This window comes from Myxine glutinosa, chromosome 4 (assembly GCF_964187855.1).
Source record: "Myxine glutinosa chromosome 4, kmMyxGlut1.1, whole genome shotgun sequence".
NCBI lineage: Eukaryota > Metazoa > Chordata > Myxini > Myxiniformes > Myxinidae > Myxine > Myxine glutinosa.
Window position 1 is genome coordinate 94,010,502 of NC_136264.1, and position 22,029 is coordinate 94,032,530.

General features: G+C 43.9%; 1 protein-coding gene across 2 annotated transcripts in view; it reads left to right on the plus strand.

The window, feature by feature from the left end:
• The window catches only part of LOC137424991 (serine/threonine-protein kinase B-raf), a 48,154-nt gene that overhangs the window by 429 nt on the left and 25,696 nt on the right, over positions 1-22,029 (plus strand). For both annotated transcript variants that reach the window (XR_013623109.1, XM_068112947.2), the window contains exons 2-10: positions 239-340; positions 3,525-3,758; positions 4,168-4,271; positions 6,407-6,509; positions 10,247-10,395; positions 12,384-12,494; positions 12,609-12,826; positions 14,077-14,207; positions 14,303-14,420. Coding sequence is in view for 1 of the 2 variants with exons in the window: in XM_068112947.2 (XP_067969048.2) it covers positions 239-340; positions 3,525-3,758; positions 4,168-4,271; positions 6,407-6,509; positions 10,247-10,395; positions 12,384-12,494; positions 12,609-12,826; positions 14,077-14,207; positions 14,303-14,420 (1,270 nt within the window). In the remaining variant the exon portion in view is untranslated. The remainder of the gene's footprint in view (positions 1-238; positions 341-3,524; positions 3,759-4,167; positions 4,272-6,406; positions 6,510-10,246; positions 10,396-12,383; positions 12,495-12,608; positions 12,827-14,076; positions 14,208-14,302; positions 14,421-22,029) is intronic.

Consider the following 22,029-nt stretch of genomic DNA (forward strand, 5'->3'; position numbering starts at 1 on the left):
CATGACGTACAAGACCTCATGTATGTATATCAAGACTTTGTCTGCATATCCTTCTGCATCTTCCCCTGTCCACCAACCTTTGCTTCTCTCTCCCACCGTTTGTCCGTGTAACTCGGGCATGGAAACGACCTTCCATGATGTCGCCCGTCGTGACGAGGAGCTCTTTGCGCTGCACTCGGTCGACCTGAAGGACATGATGACCTGATCACCTGATGACGTGCTCTCTGCTTCCTGGCAGGTGATGAATCTGCAGCAGATGATAAAGGTTACCCAGGAACATATTACCGCCCTGATGGAGAGGTTTGAAGGTGATCTGAATCCGCCTCCGCTTTACCTGGAGGTAGGTGTACAACACAGCGATAGGTGTTTGACGTTCGATAGGATGAATGTGTAATGTCTACAGCTGAATGGTCTACCTGCACTCTAGGTTGTCACATATACATGTATATAGATGGAGCACTTGCACATGACGGGATGATATCGATTATGCAGGTAAATGTTTACTTTTGAGCTGTCTAGCATGGGTTCGAATCCTGACCCGGCTGTAAACTGTCAACCTGGTGCTTCACCTTCACAGACCGGGTGATTTATCGATGTGTGTGTCGTCCCTCGGATGGACGTTAAACGGGCGTCCCATCTGCTGCCATTAGTCGGTAGACGTTAAAAATCCCATCGTGCCCTTCGCGAAGAGTAGGTGAGCTATCGCCGGCACCATGGACAAATTCCAAATTCCAGCCATAACTACTGCTGGGAAGGCAATGGCAAACCACCCAGTGTAACAGAAGCTCCATGAAGAGTATGGTAAATCAGAGAGAGAGACGGAGAGCCTGCGCTTGATTCCTGAGTACAAACTGTCAGATTGGTGCTTCCACCCAGGTGTGGTGTTGTATCATAAAGTGCATCATCCTTCATGTGGACGTTAAGTTTAGTGTTATGTCTGCTGACGTTAAAGATCACATGGTGTCTTACGCAAAGTTTTGTCCAGGCCACCACCCTGAACAAATTGCCAATTACTCCCCAATTCATCTCCAGGCAAACGTCTGGCTTGACCAGCAGGTTCGTGAAAGACTTCGGCCAGAATCATTCCCCGGCTGACCCCGTAAGGTGTGAGCGATCGTGATAGTTAAAGCAGTAGTAGTAATGGTAGTAAATAGATGTGGCACTTGTGACATGTTGAACTAATCACCTCTGTCTTCGCGCTGACTATGTACGAACTTGGTACTTCCTGTGTTGCGGCTTCACAGATAAGAAAACTTCGCGTTTTAATCGTGAAATTTTCCGTCGCACACAATAAAACTTTTAATACATTTCCATGTCTGGAGCAATATGTCTTCTGTTCTGAACTTCCCCATCCACGTGCAGGCCAAGGCTGCAGGGCAGCGTTATTGGCTGAGGGCATGGCTGTTTTCCCGCTGATGCAGGTGTCTCCGATAGTTAGGGAAATGATTTGGAATTTGTTTGGGGTGCCTGGTTATAGCTTGCCTACTCTTTGTGAAGCACTCCGTGGTATATTTAACGTCCGCCGAACTAATAATAATAATAATAATAATGCATTTATTTTATATAGCGCTTTTCAGGGAGCCCAAAGACGCTTTGACAGAGTGCAAAACATAATGCATAACAAAACATAAAAACAATTGCAAAAAACAAGAATCAATAGGGAAATATTCAAAGCACAAAGGAGGGAGAAGGAGAAGAGATAGTCAGGGGTTAAATGCTGTGGGTTAAATGTTGAATGCAGTGTTGAACAGGTGGGTCTTGAGTGATGTTTTGAATGTGGTGAGTCAGGAGGAGTCTCTGATGGTGTGAGGTAGTGAGTTCCAGAGGGTGGGAGCAGCGATGGAGAAGGCCCTGTCCCCCCAGGATCTGAATTTGGTCCGGATGGGGGGGGGGGGGGGGTCAGGAGGTTGGTACCAGCAGAGCGGAGGTTGCGGTTGGGAGTGTGTCTGGAGAGGAGGTCAGCCAGGTATGATGGGGCCAGGTTATGGAGGGCTTTGTAGGTCAAGAGGAGGATTTTGTACTGGATTCTCTGGGAGATGGGGAGCCAGTGAAGCTTGTAAAGGACGGGGGTGATGTGGTCACGGGTCCAGGAATGGGTGAGTAGACGGGCAGCGGAGTTCTGAATGTATTGGAGTTTATTGGTGATTGTTGAGGGTGAACCATAGAGGAGGCTATTGCAGTAGTCCAGACGGGAAGTGATGAAGGCATGGATGAGGGTTTCTGCAGCCGTGGAGGAGAGGGATGGACGGAGACGGGCGATGTTTTTCAGGTGAAAGAAGGCTGTCTTTGTGATCTGTTTAGTGTATTTGTCGAAGGAGAGGGTTTCGTCAAAGATGATGCCAAGATTCCGGATGTGAGGGGAGGTGGATACTGGGATACCGTCGATGTTGAGGGCAAGTGCCGGCAGACGGGTCACCCAGTTTAACGTCCATCCGAGGGACAGCACACACATTGATGAATCGCCATGCCTGTGAAACACCGGGATGACAGTTTATAGCTGGGTCAGGATTCAAAGTGTGCGTACCTCTAGAGGTGAGTGTGCGTACGTCTGGAGTCTAGGCCATCCGGTCATCCCTGTTCTAACCCGATTGCAGGTTTATATATTTTAGCTGGGTCGTTGATTTTAAGAAGTGTACAATGTTCCAAACTTAAGCGTTGCAAATTGATTATTGGTGTTGACAGCAAATATAACTTCTTGTTTCCAATGATGTTGCAATTTGTTCAGCAAGCATTTCTGTTCGGTCAGATGTATCCAAAAGATGTTGTAAAGCTGTGTTCACCACACACCATCCGTTCAATAAAGAGATTGTGTCGCGTGAACGTAGGAAGGCAGTTCCATAAACGATTGACATGGGGAACAAAAGAGCTGAGACCATGTGCAGTTAGCCTGGAATTTGGGAGTTCAGCCAGGAGGGGGGTCACTGAAAGAACACTTCACATCCTGGTCCCTTTTTCGCTTTTCCACTTCCATCCCTTTTTCGTTTTGTTACATTCCATTCTGCTCTTACTTTTCCACAAGCCTCGACCATGTATACAGAAAAAAACAGTTTATTATGTGGCCAGAGTAAAAAAGGAGAGCCTTGTGTTGGCTTAGCGGTTAGGGTGCGGCTTGGGATCCTAGGATCCTGGGTTCGAATCCCAGTCAATCGCTGAATTAACACCAGGGGGGTTGACTCAGCCTGTCATCCTTCCGAGGTTGGCAAATTGAGTACCAGTTCACTGGTAATTCCTTGTGTGTCACAAGAGGCGACTAACAGGGTTGGCGGCAGGAAGGGCATCCGGCCATAAAACATTGCTTCAAAAAGGGGACCACAGTGCCTGAAAAAGGCCAACCCCTGCTCTGCGGGGAAAAAATGGCCTCTAAAGGTGGTTGCAGAGTAAAAAAAAAAAAGGAGGTCATGAAAGCTTCATGAACCTAAGCAGGGATGTGCCCGAGTTTCTATAGGAACAGTACCATGTGACAGTTGGCTGCATTTAGCTGAAACCAGGGTTCACATGCATTGTTGTATTCCGCTTGTGCGTAGGCCTATGAAGAGTATACCAGCAAGCTGGACGCCTTGCAGCAGCGGGAACAGCGCTTGCTTGAGGCTATTTCCTACATGCCAGAGTTGTCTGCCATTGGGGATGCTCAAGATGACGCTGTTTTCACATCGCCTCCTCCCGGGCATCTTATTTCCTTCGGGTCTGACTCCACAAGTCCTCATTCTCCTCTCCGGCCGACAGTCCGGGTCTTCCTTCCCAATAAACAGCGAACCGTGGTATGATCATGGCTGCAGGAGTCCAAAAGTAACGGGTTAACTGAGTTAATGCTTTAGGAATAGAACGTGCCAGTATAAGTGTTCGATTCCAGCATTTGTCTCGGTGAGTAAACGATGATGGGCAGTTCCAAGCTACGTTCTTCCACATTTGTACTCAAACTGCTCTACCCACAATAGCATTCATCATTTAAGAGTGAGAATGGGTGGTCATGGCCAAATTCTGCTTGCTGTGAAAACACAAGGCAAATTTACAAGCTGAGAATTGCTGGATTTGATAATGGTTGCAATTTTCACTCCATATACATCCCTGTACATAAGTACAGTAATATCTTGCGTAACGCTCAGAATGCGTTCCTGGAAAAGAGCGCTAATCGAAGATGCGCTAAAAGGGCAGGTGTCTTCCTTACAGGTGCCGGCCCGCAGTGGGGTGTCAGTTCGTGAGAGTCTCATGAAAGCTTTGAAGATCAGAGGCCTTTCCACGGAGTGTTGTGCTGTTTATCGGCTGCAGGGAGGGTGCGTTCGCGCTGCGCGCCATTGAGCTTGCCATTTATTAATAATTTTAAAATCTCTTTTTTTTTTTGTATACTGAATCGAGGCTCGTGAAAGAGCTAACATTTACTTCACAAACAAATCAACCAGACAAACAAAATATATAAAAAGAGGGAGCGGAAGACAAGATGGGGAGAGAAGGGGAAGCACACAAACACAACATTTGAGAGCAGGGAGATGTGTGGAAGGGAGAGGGCTTGGGGGGGAGGAGGCGTGGGAAGGGGGGGGGGGGGGAGGGAGAAGTATAAAACACAAGAACGCCAAGGACTTCCAGGACAGAAGTTGGTATTTCAAAAAAGTGGAATTGGGGTGAAATTAGCGGGGGTAGAAAAGATCAAGGTTTTGGATGGGGGAAGATGGTGGTGAACAGCTGTTTTAAAGACCTGGAGGGTGGAGTGGGATTGAAGAGAGTGAGGGAGTTTGTTCCAGAGGTGGGAGAAAAGAGGAATTAAGGAGTGAAGGTGAGCAGAGAGTCTTGATTTTGGCAGTTTAACCATAAGAGGGTTGCAGGCAGATCTTGTGCGACCTGTAGGAATATTTGCGGACAGAGCCCAGAGAGAGCTGGGGGGGGGGGGGCAAGGCCAGAGAGGAGTCGGTAGAAGACGGAAAGACCACCAACCTGCCTGCGGTGAGTGAGTGAGAGGCCCTTGGAGTTAGCTTCATCGCGGGAGATTCCAATGATTCTGAATGCTTTGGTTTCAACAGCGTGAAGACGAGCTAGGTGTGAGGCAGGAGCACCAGCCCAGAGGGGAGAGCAGTATTCCATTGAGCTGCGGATGAAAGCCTTGTATGTGGTGAGCTCAGGTGTGCCAAGGAAGGACTTCGCCGCACGACGGAGGATGCCCAGTCGGCGACTGGCTTTGGAGGCCAGATTTGAAATGTGGTTTTCCCAGGAAAGATCATGGCAGATAGTGAGGCCCAAAAGCTTGAGTGACAGAACTTCTTAGAGAGGATTATTCAGAAAGTGGATGGGAGGGTTGTCCAGTCGGTCTTTTCGGAGAGACATCGTAAGAGTGTGAGATTTGTCAGGATTGAAAGACATGTTCCACTTGTTTGCCCAGTCTGTGATTTTGTCCAGGTCTGCAGAGAGTGAGGAGGCTGCAGACTGCCGATCTGAGGGATGAAGAATGGAGCGACAGAGAGTAGAGAGATAGAGAGGATTTTCAAGAGAGTCAGAGAGATCATTGATGAATACTGATTCCTCATCTCCTTTTTTTTCACGGCATTTTAAATATTTTAATTTGTGTTGTTCTTTTGTTGTTTTTTTGACTGTTTGAAACTTCTGAATATGGCATGGTTTCAATCCTGGCTCGCTTTATTGAAAACAAGTACTGTATATCTGTGATCATGACTTCAACCTCTTGTACCATGAACTGCTGTTTTTTTAAATCATCACTGTTACCATAAACACAGTCAATGCAGTTTGCTTTTCTTGTATACTTTGCAATTTCCTAATTTATTTCTTTCCCATTTTGTTTTCTTATTATCCTCCTATTATGTTTTTCCTTCCTATTATAATCTTCTGGCCTTTTGGTACTTTTATTTTTTGTATTGAGGTTTTTTTTTTGGTTTTTTTTTTTTTCCAAATGACAACCCCCAAATATCCCCACCCTTCCCCATTTCCTCATTATTCCTCAACCATGCCTCCCTCTCCATTTTTTTTCCTTTGGCTCTTATTTATTTATTTTCATCCCATTCTCTCTCTTTTCTCTATCTTTCTCTCACCTCCTTTTCTTATACTGACCACTCCCTCCTTCCTTTTATGGCTCCTCCCTATTCCTTTTATTTATTTATTTTCACCCACTCTCTCTCTCTCTCTCTCTTTTCTCTGTCTTGCTCTCACCTCCTTTTTCTATACTGACCACTCCCTCCTTCCTTTTATGGCTCCTCCCTATTCCTTTTATTTATTTATTTTCACCCACTCTCTCTCTCTCTCTCTCTCTTTTCTCTGTCTTGCTCTCACCTCCTTTTTCTCTACTGACCACTCCCTCCTTCCTTTTATGGCTCCTCCCTATTCCTTTTATTTATTTATTTTTCTTTTATCCCTGCTATCTTTCTCAATTTTCATTATTTTCTTGTGCCACCTTCCCCTTGTGCAGGCAAAAGCTTGTGATAGACTGGAACATGGACATGTCATGGCTGACGGGGGACGAGCTTTCCGTGGAGGTTCTGGAACATTTGCCTTTGACGACGCACAACTTCGTAAGTGTTACAGCAGCAATAGTTCATGAATCCGTTGTTGAGTTGTTTGTATATGTTTCTCCACATTCGATATTGCAAGGTTTTCCATGTATCTTGCTTTTATCTCAGCCCTATCGCACATCTGCGATGTTTGATTCATTAACAGCAAATGATGCTTCCCTTGGCACTGAATTACTCAGTTCATCATTCCATTATATTACTTCAGCTGTGGAAACGAGCAACTTGAAAGTGATTGGGTGACATTTTCATACATTTGCAAAAAAGGCAACAACATGACTATTAACGGAGTTTAACAAGGGACTGGTTAATGCTGGAATATCCATGACTTCACAGGATGATTGTTTCATATCAGATGTCGGTCTCTTCGTTTCTTTTCTTCTTAAGGAAGAAAACGGCGAAGGATGCATAGAATGGGGAAGGGGGCTGGAGGGAATGTATAAATCTATAAATATTGTGGAGTGTATGGATTGCCCCTGATGAAAATAGCAGAAGTGACAAACAACACATTCAGGAAGTAAATCCTCAACATGAAATACAGTATTTATATATTTGCATCACAGAGGTACTCATGACAAGGTTTGCAGCCAAGGGGACATCATACCAGGAACTTGCACATGGCAGGAGGCCATTTGGCCCATCATGCTGGCACTCTGTTAATACCACATTCATTCAATCGGAAATCACTTTATCGACTTGGTTTCACTGGGGGAGGGGTGAGTAGGAGTGTGGAAGAGAACAGTGTGACAGACATAGGGTGTTGTTTATTTGTGGTGGTTAGTGGGGGGGGGGGGGGGGGGAGCATTGCTTTTTTGGAAGCCATATTGGTGTTCATTGAGATAGCAGGATTTGAGGTGGGGTAAAAGGTTTTTTTTATTGATTGGACTCGATGACTTTGGAGATATTGGTGGTCAAGGCGATTTAATAGATCAGATATGTCACCCTTCTTCGGGACAGGGGCAGACATAGGTGTGCTTCCAATCGGTTAGGAATAATGAGAACAATAAGACAAAGATGTTTTTTGATATGTCCTTTTTTGCCAGTCCCCATTCATTGGACTTGTTGCGACTTCCGCCAGTCAGGAGTTGTCTGGTCTGAATGAATGAATGAATGATCGTTTTAAGGCCATTTTCCCCGCTAGAGCAGGGTTTAGCCTTGCGGGCCCCATGACAATCATGGTTCCCTGTTTGAGGCAATGTTTTTATGGCCGGATGCCCTTCCTGACGCCAACCCTTAGTCGCCTCTTACAATGCGCAGGGATACGGTGTACCTATTCTAAACCGGGATACACACCGGGATCATTCATCCCGGCAAGCTGGTACTCAATTTGCCGACCTCGGAAGGATGACAGGCTGAGTCAACCCCCCTGGTGTTAATTTAGCGATCGACCGGGATTCAAACCCAGGATCCTAGGATCCCAAGCCAGCACCCTAACCGCCGCCACATGTTAAGCACAAACAACCGGTCTGTTAAGCACAAATGGCATCCACAAAGATTTAACGACTACCAGGAATAAAACAATAACATTCAAAATAGACTAATAACGGGCAACACAACGAGAGTATTAACTTTAAGAGGTTATCCAACCGAAGGTGGTCGGAGGTTGTTTTCACCCCTGTCTGTTTGCTTGTCCGTTTGAGTAGGATGTCTCAGAAAGTTGTGGACGGATTCGGGCAAAACTTGGTGGACAGGTTGGGTGTGCAACAGGGACGATTTCATTCGATTTTAGTGAAGATCCAGATACGGATACTATATTTTAAAGTGAATATTCACCATTGAGAGATAGGAGCAAAAACGGTATCCATCATGATGTCTCAAAAAGTTTTGGACGGATTCAGATGGAATTTGAGGGATGAATTGGGTAGGTGACAAGAACAAGCCTATTAGATTGTAGTTAGGCCGGATCTGCATCCACGCCTTATCAGTGGGCTACAAAACGTAAACTGTTCAGCCTGGCGGAGGTATGCACGCTACCGAGTGCCATTCTAATTTCCTCATGAGGCACCTCAGTTGGATTTGTGAACACCACTCTATCTTGCACGTAAGTGGCTATTTTGGCTGACGATGGACACTTTAAATGTGTGTGCTTCCTGAAATACAAGACCACACAGGATGAAACTTTCAGGGATGCTTCTTCAGAAATATGGGTTTTTGAAAAAAAATCCAGCACTTTTTTGGGGAAGATCAAGTCAAAAGGCAGGCAGTGGCCTTCAGATTGACATAACATCCTTCATCCTTCAGGTAGACAGGCAGCAGCTTCTTCTCATTATGCAGACCTTGATAGAATCAGGGACTGGTCTTACACATGGAAAATGTTTTTCAACATTGACAAATTCCACACACTTGCTCTCTTTCTCTCCGAAAAGACCGTCTGGGAAACCCTCCCATCTACTTTCTCAACAATCCTCGAAGAAGTTTTGTCACTCAAGCTTTTGGGTCTCACTATCTGCCATGATCTTTCCTGGGAAAACCACATTTTCAAGCTGTCCTCCAAAGCCAGTCGCTGACTGGGCATCCTCCATTGTGCGAAGTCCTTTCTTGACATTTCTGACCTCACCACATACAAAGCTTTCATCCGCAGCTTGATGGAGTACTGCTCTTCCCTCTGGGTTTGTGCTCCTGCTTCACACCTAGCTCGGCTTCACGCTGTAGAAACCAAAGCTTTCAGGATCATTGTTGTCTCCCGTGATGAAGCTGATTCTGAGGGCCTTTCACTCTCTCGCCACAAGGAAGTTTGGCGGTCTTTCTATCTTCTAACGACTCCTCTCTGGCCTTGCACTCCCTGCTCTGTCTGTGCCCTGTCCCCATAATATTCCTACAGGTCGCACATGATCTGCCAGCAACCCTCTTCTGGTGAAATTGCCAAAATCAAGACTCTCTGCTCAACTTCACCCTTTCATTCCTCTTTTCTCCCGCCTCTGGAACAAACTCCCACACTCTCTTCAATCCCACTCCTCCCTCCAGGTCTTCAAAACAGCTGTTCACCACCATCTCTTATCTTCCCCAACCAAAACCGTGATCTTTTCTACCCCTGTTAATTTACCCCAAACCTACCTCCTTCAAATTCCCTGTTCTCTTTCCTGAGAGTCTTTGTAGTGTCCATGTTGTTTATCCCATGTACCCCACTCGAATCCTCTCTCTTCCACAGATCTCCTGATGTCCCTGTTCCCGATTGTTGTAGTGCTTCCCTTTGCTGCCCCCCGCCCACCTCCCCTTTTTGTCTCCTGCTCCCTTTATTATATTTTCTATGTGTTAGCTCATATACGAGAGTCGACTAAGTACAAAAAAAAAAGTTTTTATGTTATGTTTATGATTCACAAAGTTCTTTTTTTTACCGATAATAACATTGATCATTACATAGTGATATTGATGCCTTTATTTAATTATACATATTTTTGCATCACAGACATTCCCGGGAGTTTCCTGAATCCACCGTAGTTGGATTTATTGAAATCCGTTAATCCATTCTCAAGGTATAACACGCCAAACAAACAGACAGATAGACAGGCACGGCTCCTTTTATAATATGGATATCTACACTCTCAGATAACCTATCTCCATAGGCACAATGTTATAACCTCTTATAGCGCTCATCCCTATGGAACACATTCTAAGCATTATAAGAGGAATGATAGTAGTCTTATTGAACCACCTTTGTATATACCTCATGTAATAATACATACCATGCCATGATGACAGGTTCCATCACTAATCCATACTATGCCATGTCATGATGCTAGGTACGCAAGACTTACTTCACCCTGGCATTTTGCGATTTCTGCCGCAAACTGCTGTTCCAGGGATTCCGATGCCAAGCTTGTGGATACAAGTTCCACCAGCGTTGTTCCACTGAGGTGCCCATGATGTGTGTCAATGTTGACCAGTTAGGGTGAGTCGCTGTGTTGTGCTCTCATTAACGATGGAAATTTTTAATAATAATAATAATAATAAAGGAGTCTTATATAGCCCCATCAAGCAGAGTTAACGACCCTCGTGGCGCTTTGCATTATCATGCGAACGCACACACACCGCACACCCATACACAAACATACACACACACAGATACACCTTCACTCTTGCCCTATTCCTCTCCCTCCCCATTCAAAACCCACAGATGTGTACTCCCCCTCCTCCTCCCCCTCCCTCCCCCGCACATGTACTGTAGCAGAATCAGAAAGTGCTATTTATGGCGAATGTAAATACCAGGATTTGCAAGAATTCTATAACTAGAGCGTCTAGGAATGATGGCAGATATGTTGGAATGGTGTGGGATTGGAGGATCACACAGTTGTGCATGAAAATCAGTGTAAGGCAAAAAGTGGTGAAATGTTTTTTTTGTTTTTTTTTCAATCTTATGAGTAATAATATGTACAGCTATATAGTGGTCTGATTTCACCATTTAAGACTGGGAAGGATTCAGGTTAAGCAAGCTGGTGATGTGAGTCCCTGGCCCATTTTGGGAATTGGGCTGGGGAATCGGCCTCGAACGCTATATTTGGATTTGCTGAACTTTTTGGTTATTGATAAAAGATGGTTTACTTATGTATGAAAAAGGAAGGGTGGAGGAGGCATAAATTGAGAAGGGAACAGGGTAGGATAAGAGGGAAAAGACTGTCTGCGATTAAGGAATGGAATGAGAGGAAAAGGAAAACATGGGAGGAATAATGGTTGGGAACGATGGGGACGGGTAGGAGAGGCATCAAAAATTCCACTATTTTTGCATTCATAATGTATATGTAGTGTATCCCTTAAATAGTTTCGGATTCAATCAGATGCAAAGCATTTCTTGGAACAGTTTTCAGAACAAGACGACCAATTGATCCTGTTATCAAAACCTTTTGTAGAACCCCTGATATGAAAACGCATTTGATCCTCAAACGTTCGGCCCTGTATGGAATGGTCTTGCTTCTCCTGCCATATCCAACCTCTATCCTCCTCAAGCCACCCAAGGTCGCACGCATTCCTCTTTAGAAACCCTCACCTGTTTTATTATTCAACTCCTCCATGAGCCTTGTACAAAAAAAGGGATTAAAAGACATTAGATGTTCTCATTTTGATGGCACACTTTCCAAAAGTTGCACACGTTAGATCTCACCTGGTCGTTTTCTAAGCTGGTAGTGGTTTCTTAGTAGCGATGTTGGAACCCATCTGTGGATCGGTCCCATCGGCCGATGGGTCTGCGCCATCTGCGGATGTGTTGTTCACCTTGAAGGAATGTGTTGACTGAATGGTGCTCTTCAATCAGGTACACAGTCATTGGAATTACATGTGGTAGGAATTTAACAGAGATGATTTTTTAATGTTTTATTATCTATTTCTACCCATCTATTTATACATTTTGTAATTAACAGATACATGGCAGTTTTAGTAAAGCTTTACATAACATACTCAACATTCATACAAAACATTAGGTGTTCTTCTGATAATGGCGGAGGGGAATGTTAAATTCCTTTATATTAAATTAAATAAAATAAAATTTAAATTAAATAAAATAATAAAATTTAAATTTTTAAAATAAAAGTTAAATAAAACATTTAAACATCATCTCTGTTAAATTCCTACCACATGTAATTCCAATGACTGTGTACCTGATTGAAGAGCACCATTCTGTGAACACATTCCTTCAAGGTGAACAACACATCCGCAGATGGCGCAGACCCATCGGCCGATGGGTCTGCATTGTCATTTCTCGTGCATCCACAGATGGGTCAGACCCATCGGCCGATGGGACCGATCCACAGATGGGTTCCAACAGCGACACGGTGCCCAAATGTAGAATTGTTTGTCACGTGACACATTGATTATATTTAAGCAAGATCGCTGAGCTACAGTCATGTAACGTGCTCTTGGTTAGCATAGCTTTGTGTGTTTTTGTAGTTTTGTGGAAAACTTTCGAAGGGAGCCATTCTCTCCTATTGGAGTCTTTCAAATTTCTTCTGAACAACCAGCTACCCCTTCATCAGCACCCATACCAGGAGTTTATGGAAGGTGGGCTATGAACACAATTGTTTATCTGATTGAATATTATTATTATTATAATCATTGCCTTAGTTGTTGTATGGTCCTCCAGTGGAACTTTGTTGTTACTCTTGCCTATTCCAGCCGATGTTCAGGCACGACACGCTCCATTCCCATCCCGTATCGCTCGGCCATGGAGCCAGAGAGGTGTGGGGGATACGGAGATGACGAGAGGCGTTCTGCATTTGCGGGAAGGGAGCGATCCACCTCTGCCCCCAATGTGCACACTGGAATTGTGCCTATCAACCTGTCACTAATGCAGGATCTCATACGAGGCTACTCCCAACATCCAAACGCATCCGGTGAGCTGTCTCAAATCTGGCTACTGGTTTATTGATGTAGAGGTGTCACTCGCATATTATGATCTCCACAATTGTACATGTGTGATTTAAAACATTTTTTTTAGCCCGTCCCCACGCGGCGGGAGACGGGGTTTTGCAACCACTTGTGTATCTGTGTGTGTGTGTGCCCCTGCCTGGGCCAGAACATTTTGTTGCTTTTGAGCTTTTGTCATCAAAATTTCAACAAAGCTTTATTATGAGAATATGGAGAAGCCAAATTAATAATTTGGTCAAAAGGTCAAAGGTCAATGTCATAAATCATCAATTTTCATCCAAATGACCTGAAATTTAAAGAATTTTCATATAGGGTCACTGAATTGGTTCACCAATCAAAATCTAGAAGCCAATTGCTTTTAAGATCAAAAAGACAAAGGTCAAGATTTCATAAAATCAACAATTTTCATCCGATTGACTTGAAGTTTGAGCAGGATTTGCATATTGGGTCACTGCGGCCTATGGCTTTTGAAGTCAAAAGGTCAAGGTCGTCTAAAATCATCAATTATTTTGTATTATGTTAGCTGTTTTCTTCATGTTTAGCATATGGAAGAAGAAGAAGAAGTTCTGAATACAAATTGGGCACGTGTAGGGTCTTTGCATTTACAGATGCTTTCTCGTTTATTATTATTTTTATTTATTTATTTTTGGAAGGTGTTCAACCGACTGTCCATACTTGTCTCGATGGTATGCTCTTGCTCATGTGCCTTTAAAACCCCACACAGTATATATTGAATAACAAATTATGCCAATGTTTTGTATTTATACTTTTTATCTTACTTGAAAGTATACTGCAACAATAGGTTGTCCACAATTGCCCGTTTTTGGCACGGTGGGCTCATTGCGATTGTTTCTACATCTCAGCAAATCTGAGTTTGGGATCTTAAGATTAATGTGGAAATAATAGGACAGGCATCGGCTCGACTCTCAATCCTTTGGGTAATTTTTATTATTATATATTTTTCTTCTCTTCTCCACTTGCCTTTCATTTGTTGATCTCTATTTAAAACTTACACGCAGCTTTGCCTTGATTGTTTACCCATTAGGATGATGGGATTAAATTTGGGGAGAAAACAAATTCCCATTCAGTTGTTTGTTATTAATTCTCATTCAGATGATATAATTCTGAAGTTTGTATATTTTATATATATATATAGTGCATCTTATTTTATAACTTCTCTAAAATCCTTTGCTGTTCTCCTCTTGCTGCCATTTAGCTGTGGTTTCTGGCCTGTCCACCACACCACCTGCTGTGCTTCCCGGAGCTAGGGCCAGTGGAAAATCTACATCTCGCTCAACTAGCTCTCGGGACTCATTTAGCTCTCTGCCAGAGGGACGCCCACAAATAGTGAGTCCTTTTTCTTTTGCAGGAGCTTGTCATTTTTTTGCTCATTATTCGTTGATTGTAAATGTTTAACAATTTGTTTCTCTTCCACCTTTCAGAGGTCTTTTGGTCGTCGTGATTCTAGTGATGATTGGGAGATACCTGAGGGACAAATATCTTTTGGACAACGAATTGGCACTGGTTCTTTTGGAACGGTCTTCAAGGGGAAGTGGCATGGTCAGTCTTTTTAAAACACTATAATGACTTACCATTACCTATTTAAAAGCGGTTTGAGATTAAGCATGCTCATTGGTGTCCAAAGCCCTGGTGTTGGGCTAGCGGCTAGGGTGCCGGCTTAGGATCCTAGGATCCTGGGTTCGAATCCCGGTCGATCGCTGAATTAACGCCAGGGGGGTTGACTCGGCCTGTTCATCCTTCCGAGGTCGGCTAATTGAGTACCAGTTCACTGGTAATTCCCTGTTTGTCGTTAAAGGCGGCAAAAAGGGTTGGCGTCAGGAAGGGCATCCGGCCATAAAACATTGCTTCAAAAAGGGGACCAAAAAACAACAACAACCACGGTTCCCGAAAAAGGCCAACCCCCGCTTGCGGGGAAAAATGGCCTCTAAAGGTGGTTATATATTTTTTTTATTGGTGTCCAAAGCAATAATTGTTTTCAATTTTGCGTGATACAAGTTTAATATCCACATTTTTTTCTTTCATGGTGTTAATTTCTGAGGGAAAAAAAAAAGGAAATGAAAATTGAGCCTAAAAATAGTGTTTGTTTTTGTGGGTCTGAGAGGCCATGCACAGATGAGTGCAGGTGGAAAGCCAGACTAGAGTATGAAATAAATAACTTTTGAGATGTGTTGAGATTCGACGAAAATGGGACTACATGTTGACAATTGAAAATGCAGAAAAGAGTTTTGAATCTCAAGATCTAAAGGAAGTCCTTGTTTGTTCAGTTGCATCACAAAAGGGGTAGGACCTGAACCCTGCATGTTTCAAAAAACAACCATAGTACATGTCCTGACATTGGTTTCAACATCAGTATCATCAGGGATCTGTTAAGACAAACCCTGCTTTAGCATGAGGTACACAATTAAATGAGTTGACATTTCGAAAATATGCTAATAAGATGGAAATTACAAATACAGACATATTCAAAGTACACCGCCCCCATGCCAAATAAATAAATATCCTCCAGCACGGCATTGCCGGGGCGCCTTCAGCGTGCCATGCAGCACATAGAGACGGTATTGAGAGGGAGAGGTGCACAATAATTGATTGATTAATTGCGTAATTAAAATCAATAAATAATGATCGTAAAATATTTTCTTAATCAATTGGCTAATAGCATACCTCAACCACCAGTGTTTCATCCGAAGCTGTAACTTTTTGAAAGTTAATTAAATAAATCATTAATCAAAAAATAATAAGAATTGATTCATCAATAAATAATAAATCGATTAATTGATTTATCAATAAATCAAAAATATTATAGCCACATCACTTGGTCACTGTCATGTCCAAATATCAGCTTCCTAGCTCAAAAGGTACCTGAGATATTGCCCAGATGAGAAATAAAATAAATAAATGATTAATAATGAAAATAAATAAATAATAATGGTAAAATAATTAAATTATTAATCAATTGGCTAATAGAATACTTAAACCACCAACGTTTCATCCGAATCTGTAACTTAAAAAAAAAATTAAGCCATTAATCGAATAATTAAATTATCTTATCTTATCTTATCTTGTATATATTATACAGCCTTGGCATTTAATATGGAATATATTTTTTTTCTTGACTTGGGTTTACTTTCTTAACTCAGTATATCAATCTGGTGAGTTTCTTTTCCACTTTGGTGATTTATTTGTTAAAAGAACCATGTCACTGATTGTCTGTGGCAGCAAGAAATCAACAACAGGATTATATCACAGGTGGCGTGGCAAAATGTACGGACAGGTGCATTTGATGATTGGCTTCACAGTCGGGTATACAAGGGTTGTTGCGTTCTGTATTAGTGGAAAACAACTGCTGCACGTCTCCAAAAGTTATTGCCGCTTCCTCTGGAGATGGTTCGTCAACTCGACAATGCTGTTTGTCATGGAGTGGTGGCTTTAGGAAATTACGGCATGAAACAGCGTGCTAATGCTCGGCAGTATGGCATCACTCAAGGTCAGGTGTCAAAGATCCTGAAAAGAAATGCTCAGAGGGGGGTCCCTACTCCAATACCGAGGCCAGGACGTCCCCGCAGAACCACAAGGAGGGATGATTGCCAGCTGCACCGGTTAGTCCGCAATGGCCGTACCAAGTCAGCTAATCGGCTTAGGGCTGAGTGGCAGCAACTGACAAATGTGCCTGTATCCAGAAGGCTAGTCAACCAACGACTGGTTCAAGCAGGCTATCGTGCCAGGCGTCCCCTGAGAAAGCCACGCCTGACCAGACAACACCGCCAGCGCCGATTGCAGTGGGCCAGAGAGCACCGCCAATGGCAGCCAGGACACTGGAATCACGTGATCTTCAGTGACGAGTCTAGATTTCTGGTCTATCGTCAAGATGGCCGCGTCCGAGTGCGCAGACAAGTGCATGAAGCCTACAACAAAGATTGTATAGTGCCAAGAGTCCAAGCTGGAGGTGGTGGGGTGACCGTTTGGGCTGCTTTTCATGCAGGGGGCAAAACTGACCTGGTTGTTCTGAATGGAAACCTGAACCAGTTCAAGTCCAGGGCCATTCTGGAAGAAACATTGCTTCCATTTGCTCGTGCAGCCTTTCGAGGAATCTTTGTCTTCCAAGATGACAATGCACGGCCTCATCGTGCTCGCATGATCCAACACTTTCTTGCTGACCGTGGTGTAGAGCATATGGAGTGGCCTGCCATGTCCCCGGATATGAATCCGATAGAGAACTTGTGGGCAGAAATAACGTGTCAAATCGACCACTTGGACCAGCAGCCGACCTCTGTGCGTGAATTGCAGCAGGCTATTGTCACTGCATGGCAAGCGATTCCTGTCCAAACCTTGGCAAATCTCGTGAACAGCATGCCTCAACGTGTACGTGCTCTCCTGGATGCTCGTGGGGGTTACACGAAGTACTGAACTGTAATTTTACTGTCCGTAATCCCAGGCGTAATTTAACTTTTGTTTTTGTTAAAACAAAATTTGGCTAATGTGCAAAATAGAGATACTTCTGGAAAACGTACTGAAGTTTAACACAGTACTGTCCGTGAATTGAGTTCGATATCAGTTTACATCACTTTCAAGGATCAATTTATTTGTTTCGAAATGTCAAATGTGGTTTTTGTTTCTTTTAAAGGTCACATTAACAAAATCTAGAATAATTTCAACATAATTCGAATGAACTTTTGGTTCTATGACATCTTGAAAAGTAAGTTCACCCCCACAAAAAAAATATTCCATATTAAATGCCAAGTCTGTATTATATTTATTTATATTTTATATTATATATTATTATTATATATTATATATTATTATATATATAAAAGAAAGTTTTTGTTTGTTTGTCTGCACGAGCTAATCTCCTGAACGATGAAAGATAGGAGGAAACCTCTGAAACAAAAAATGTCGGGACGGGCCCCGGGAAGGTTATAGGCTAGGTGGCGAGGCCGCTTTGGCTGGGCTGGGCCCATTTCGCAATTACAAGCTGAGCTGAATTATCGTAGTCAATCTTCTACGGCCGCGAGTAAAAGCTGAATTATAGTAGTAAATTCATTCAAAAAGAACTAAAAATGTCAGGACGGGCCCCGGAAAGGTTATAGGCTAGGTGGTGAGGCCGGTCGAGGCTGCCTCGGCCGGGCTGGGCCCATTTCGCAATTAAAAGCTGAGCTGAATTATAGTAGTCAATCTTCTACGGCCGCGGGTAAAAGCTGAATTATCTATCTATAATTCCAGTAATCTCTGTCTGTCTGTCTGTACGTTTGTTTGTCTGTGACCGCTGTTTCTCGACAACCACGGGTCCGATATACTTTTAACTTGCCAGGTATATTGCTGGGGACCCGAGGATGTGCCTTTTCAAGGTTTCATATTAATCGGACAATTACTTACCGAGCTATGTCCAAAAAACGATTCAACCAATCAGAGAGCAGCGAACGATCGCGTGTGCCGAACGTGGCGGGCACACTCTGCCTCGGATGGCACATTTGAGAGCGTATTCATTTATTTCACGTTTGCAAACTATGTTGGCGTTAAACTATGTTTTACAACTAATAAAAACGAATTTGCGATTCATTCGCTTTCCTGCGCGTTTGTGCACGCGATGGCGATTTCTTTGCCAAACTCCGGAAGCCGTTCGCTTTGGACCAAACCATTGCATGTAAATAGAGGGGGGGGTTCTGTGGTCGTTGCGAATGGACCAAACCATTCATGTAAATAGAGGGGGGGGATTGTCACTGTACTCGCAAGCCGTTCGCCGTTCGCTTTGGCGTTGCGAATGGACCAAACCATTTCATGTAAATAGAGGGGGGGGATATAATTTTAGATAGATATATAGTACGGGCATATTGTACGTCTGTACGTTTGTTTGTTTGTCTGTGACCGCTGTTTCTCGACAACCACGGGTCCGATATACTTGAAACTTGCCAGGTATATTGCTGGGGACCCGAGGATGTGCCTTTTCAAGGTTTCATATTAATCGGACAAGTACTTACCGAGCTATGTCCAAAAAACGATTCAACCAATCAGAGAGCAGCGAACGATCGCGTGTGCCGAACGTGGAGGACACACTCTGCCTCGGATGGCACATTTGAGAGCGTATTCATTTATTTCACGTTTGCAAACTATGTTGGCGTTAAACTATGTTTTAAAACTAATAAAACCGAATTTGCGATTCATTCGCTTTCCTGCGCGTTTGTGCACGCGATGGCGATTTCTTTACCAAACTCCGGAAGCCGTTCGCTTTGGACCAAACCATTGCATGTAAATAGAGGGGGGGGATTGTCACCGTACTCGCAAGCCGTTCGCTTTGGACCAAACCATTTCATGGGGGGATATAATTTTAGATATAGATATAGTACGGGCAATGCCCTAGTAGTAGTAAATTCATTCAAAAAGAACCCGGGCAACGCCGGGTGCTTCGGCTAGTCAATCAATAAATCAAAAATAGTGTTTACAGCCAAATCACTTGGTCATTGGCGTGTCCAAATATCAGCTTCATAACTCAACAGGTGCCTGAGATATTGCCCAGATGGGAAAGGAAATAAATAAGTACTTCAGTAATCCATAATAATAAAGTAATTGATTAATCAAAAAACAAAAAAATAGCGTTTTTGCCAAAGCACGTGCTCACCATTGTGCTGAAATTTCAGCTTCCTAGCTCAGATTACCTGGCTCGGCTTCACGCTGTTGAATCCAAAGCTTTCAAAATCATTGGAATCTCCCGCGATGAAGCTATCTCTGAGGGCCTTTCACTCACTCACCGCAGGCAGGTAGGTGGTCTTTCTGTCTTCTACCGACTCCTCTCCGGCCTTGCTCCCCCAGCTCTCTCCGTGCTCTGTCCCCCAAATATTCCTACAGGTCGCACAAGATCTGCCAGCAACCCTCTGATGGTTAAACTGCCGAAATCTCGGCTCTCTGCTCACCTTCACTCTTTCATTCCTCTTTTCTCCCGCCTGTGGAACAAACTCCCACACTCCCTTCAATCCCTCTCCTCCCTCCAGGTCTTTAAAACAGCTGTTCACCACCATCTCTTATCTTCCCCCATCCATAACCTTGATCTTTTCTACCCCCACTAATTCACCCCAGATCCACCTTGTTTGAAATTCCAACTTATTTCCTGGAAATCCTGGCAGTGTCCATATGTTTATACCTCTCCCACCCCCCCCCCCTTCACATGCCTCCCCCCCTTCACATGCCTCCCCCCCTTCACATGCCTCCCCCCTTCACATGCCTCCCCCCCAAAGCCCTCTCCCTCCCACAGATCTCTCGATGTCTCCATGTCTCTCGGTCCCTGCTCTCAAATGTTGTGTTTGTGTCCTTCCCCCTCTCTCCCCATCTTGTCTACCGCTCCCGATGTTATTTGTTTTATGTGTCTGTTTGTCTTTCTGTGTGATTAATTTTCGCTCTTTCACGAGCCTCGATCTTGTATACAAAAAAAAAAAAAAAAAAAAAAAAAAAAAAAATATGGCTGAGATATCGCCCGGATAAACAAACAAGCAAGCAAGAAAACAAACAAGAAACCGGAGTGAAAACTGAGTACTCCCTTTCAGTGCGCGTCATCGCCGGGTCACCTTCGGTGCCCAGCGATGACGTAATTCAGTGCCTGGAGATGGAATATGAAAGGAGCAGTGTACAAAACTTCTTCCCAGAGAAGATTTGAATATACGTAGTTAGGAAATGTCACTGTAAAAAATACAGAGATGCCAAAATGCTGTAAAACCAAAACGTTGCAACCAGTGTGAGATTTTATCTTTTCATAATGGGTCAGAGGTCAACGTTTCAACCACAGAATGTTTTGTTCATACAGAGTGGTCTGAAGCCTTAATATGCCGGTGTAATGGGAGGTGGTGGTTCTGGGGGATGTACTAGTGATGTGGGGATTGAGTCAAGTAAGTGAAGTGAAAAATTCAGGAGGGGATTGGGGAAGTGTGGAAACAAAGTTGGCATTGGTGGGTTAGTGGTAGATATGACTGAGGTACGTCTCTGCAAAATATGAGAAATTGTTCTGTGGGTTTTGCAGACTTTCCGCCAGACATATCCCCCTTCCTTCCCTCCCTCAAATGTACCCCCACCCCCCACCTCTTCCTACTCTTTATACACAACAACAACAACAACAACAACAACCACAGGCATTTTAAGGCCATTTTCCCTGCTAGAGCGGGGGTTAGCCTTGCGGGCCCCATGACAATCTTCTCCATTTTGCCCTGTTTTCAACATCTCCCCATGTTCCTTGCCCCTTGCCCCTTGCCCGCATTTCTTCTTCCACCACCTTCAGCCAATTCTTTCTCGGTCTTCCCCGTCCTCTACTTCCTTCTACATTCATTTCCATCACTCTTCTCAACCAGTCACTTTCATCCTTCCTCAACACATGACCAAACCATCTCAACCTTTTTTTTGTCGTTAATGTTAGCTCTTACACAAGCCTCGATCTTGTATACAACCCCCCCCCCCAAAACCCCCCACTCCCCAAAAAACCTGTTTCTCTTCACAGCAGCCATCACAGGCTCTATTCCCATCATCTTCCGCAATTCATCATTTGTCTTCTTCTCTCTCAACAATACTCCACACATCCACCGAACCATTTGCATTTCCACCCTTTCCAGCCTTCGTTGCTGCTCTACGTTCATTACCCATGTCTCGCTCCCATAAATCATAACACTTCTCACACATGCAGCATACACCTTTCCCTTTAGCTTCAAAGACACTCCCCACCTCATCAGCACGCCACTCAGTTCCCGAAACTTCTTCCATGCACATCTCACTCAAGCAACCGTTGCTGAGTCTGATCCACCTTCTCCATTCAGCATGTCTCCAAGGCAGCAAAATGTTTTCACACCTTACAGCTTCACGCCGTCTCCAAGATCCAATTCAACATTTCCTCCATCTGGAGCTCCCTCTGTGCACACCTTGCACTTGAATGTAGCTGCCACACTGATTAATGTCCCTCTCAGACCACGACATTTTTGATAAACCCACTCAGCGCACATTGCACATTGAATGGAGTTCACTCCGACACCCTTCCTGCAAACGGCCACTTCCCAGTTCTTTCCATCTCACCACATGCTTTACCACTTGCCATCACCTTCGTCTTTCCGATATTCACCTTCAGACCTTTTGCCTCCATACATTCCTTCTACTTGTTCATCTTCTCCTTCGGTCCATCCATACT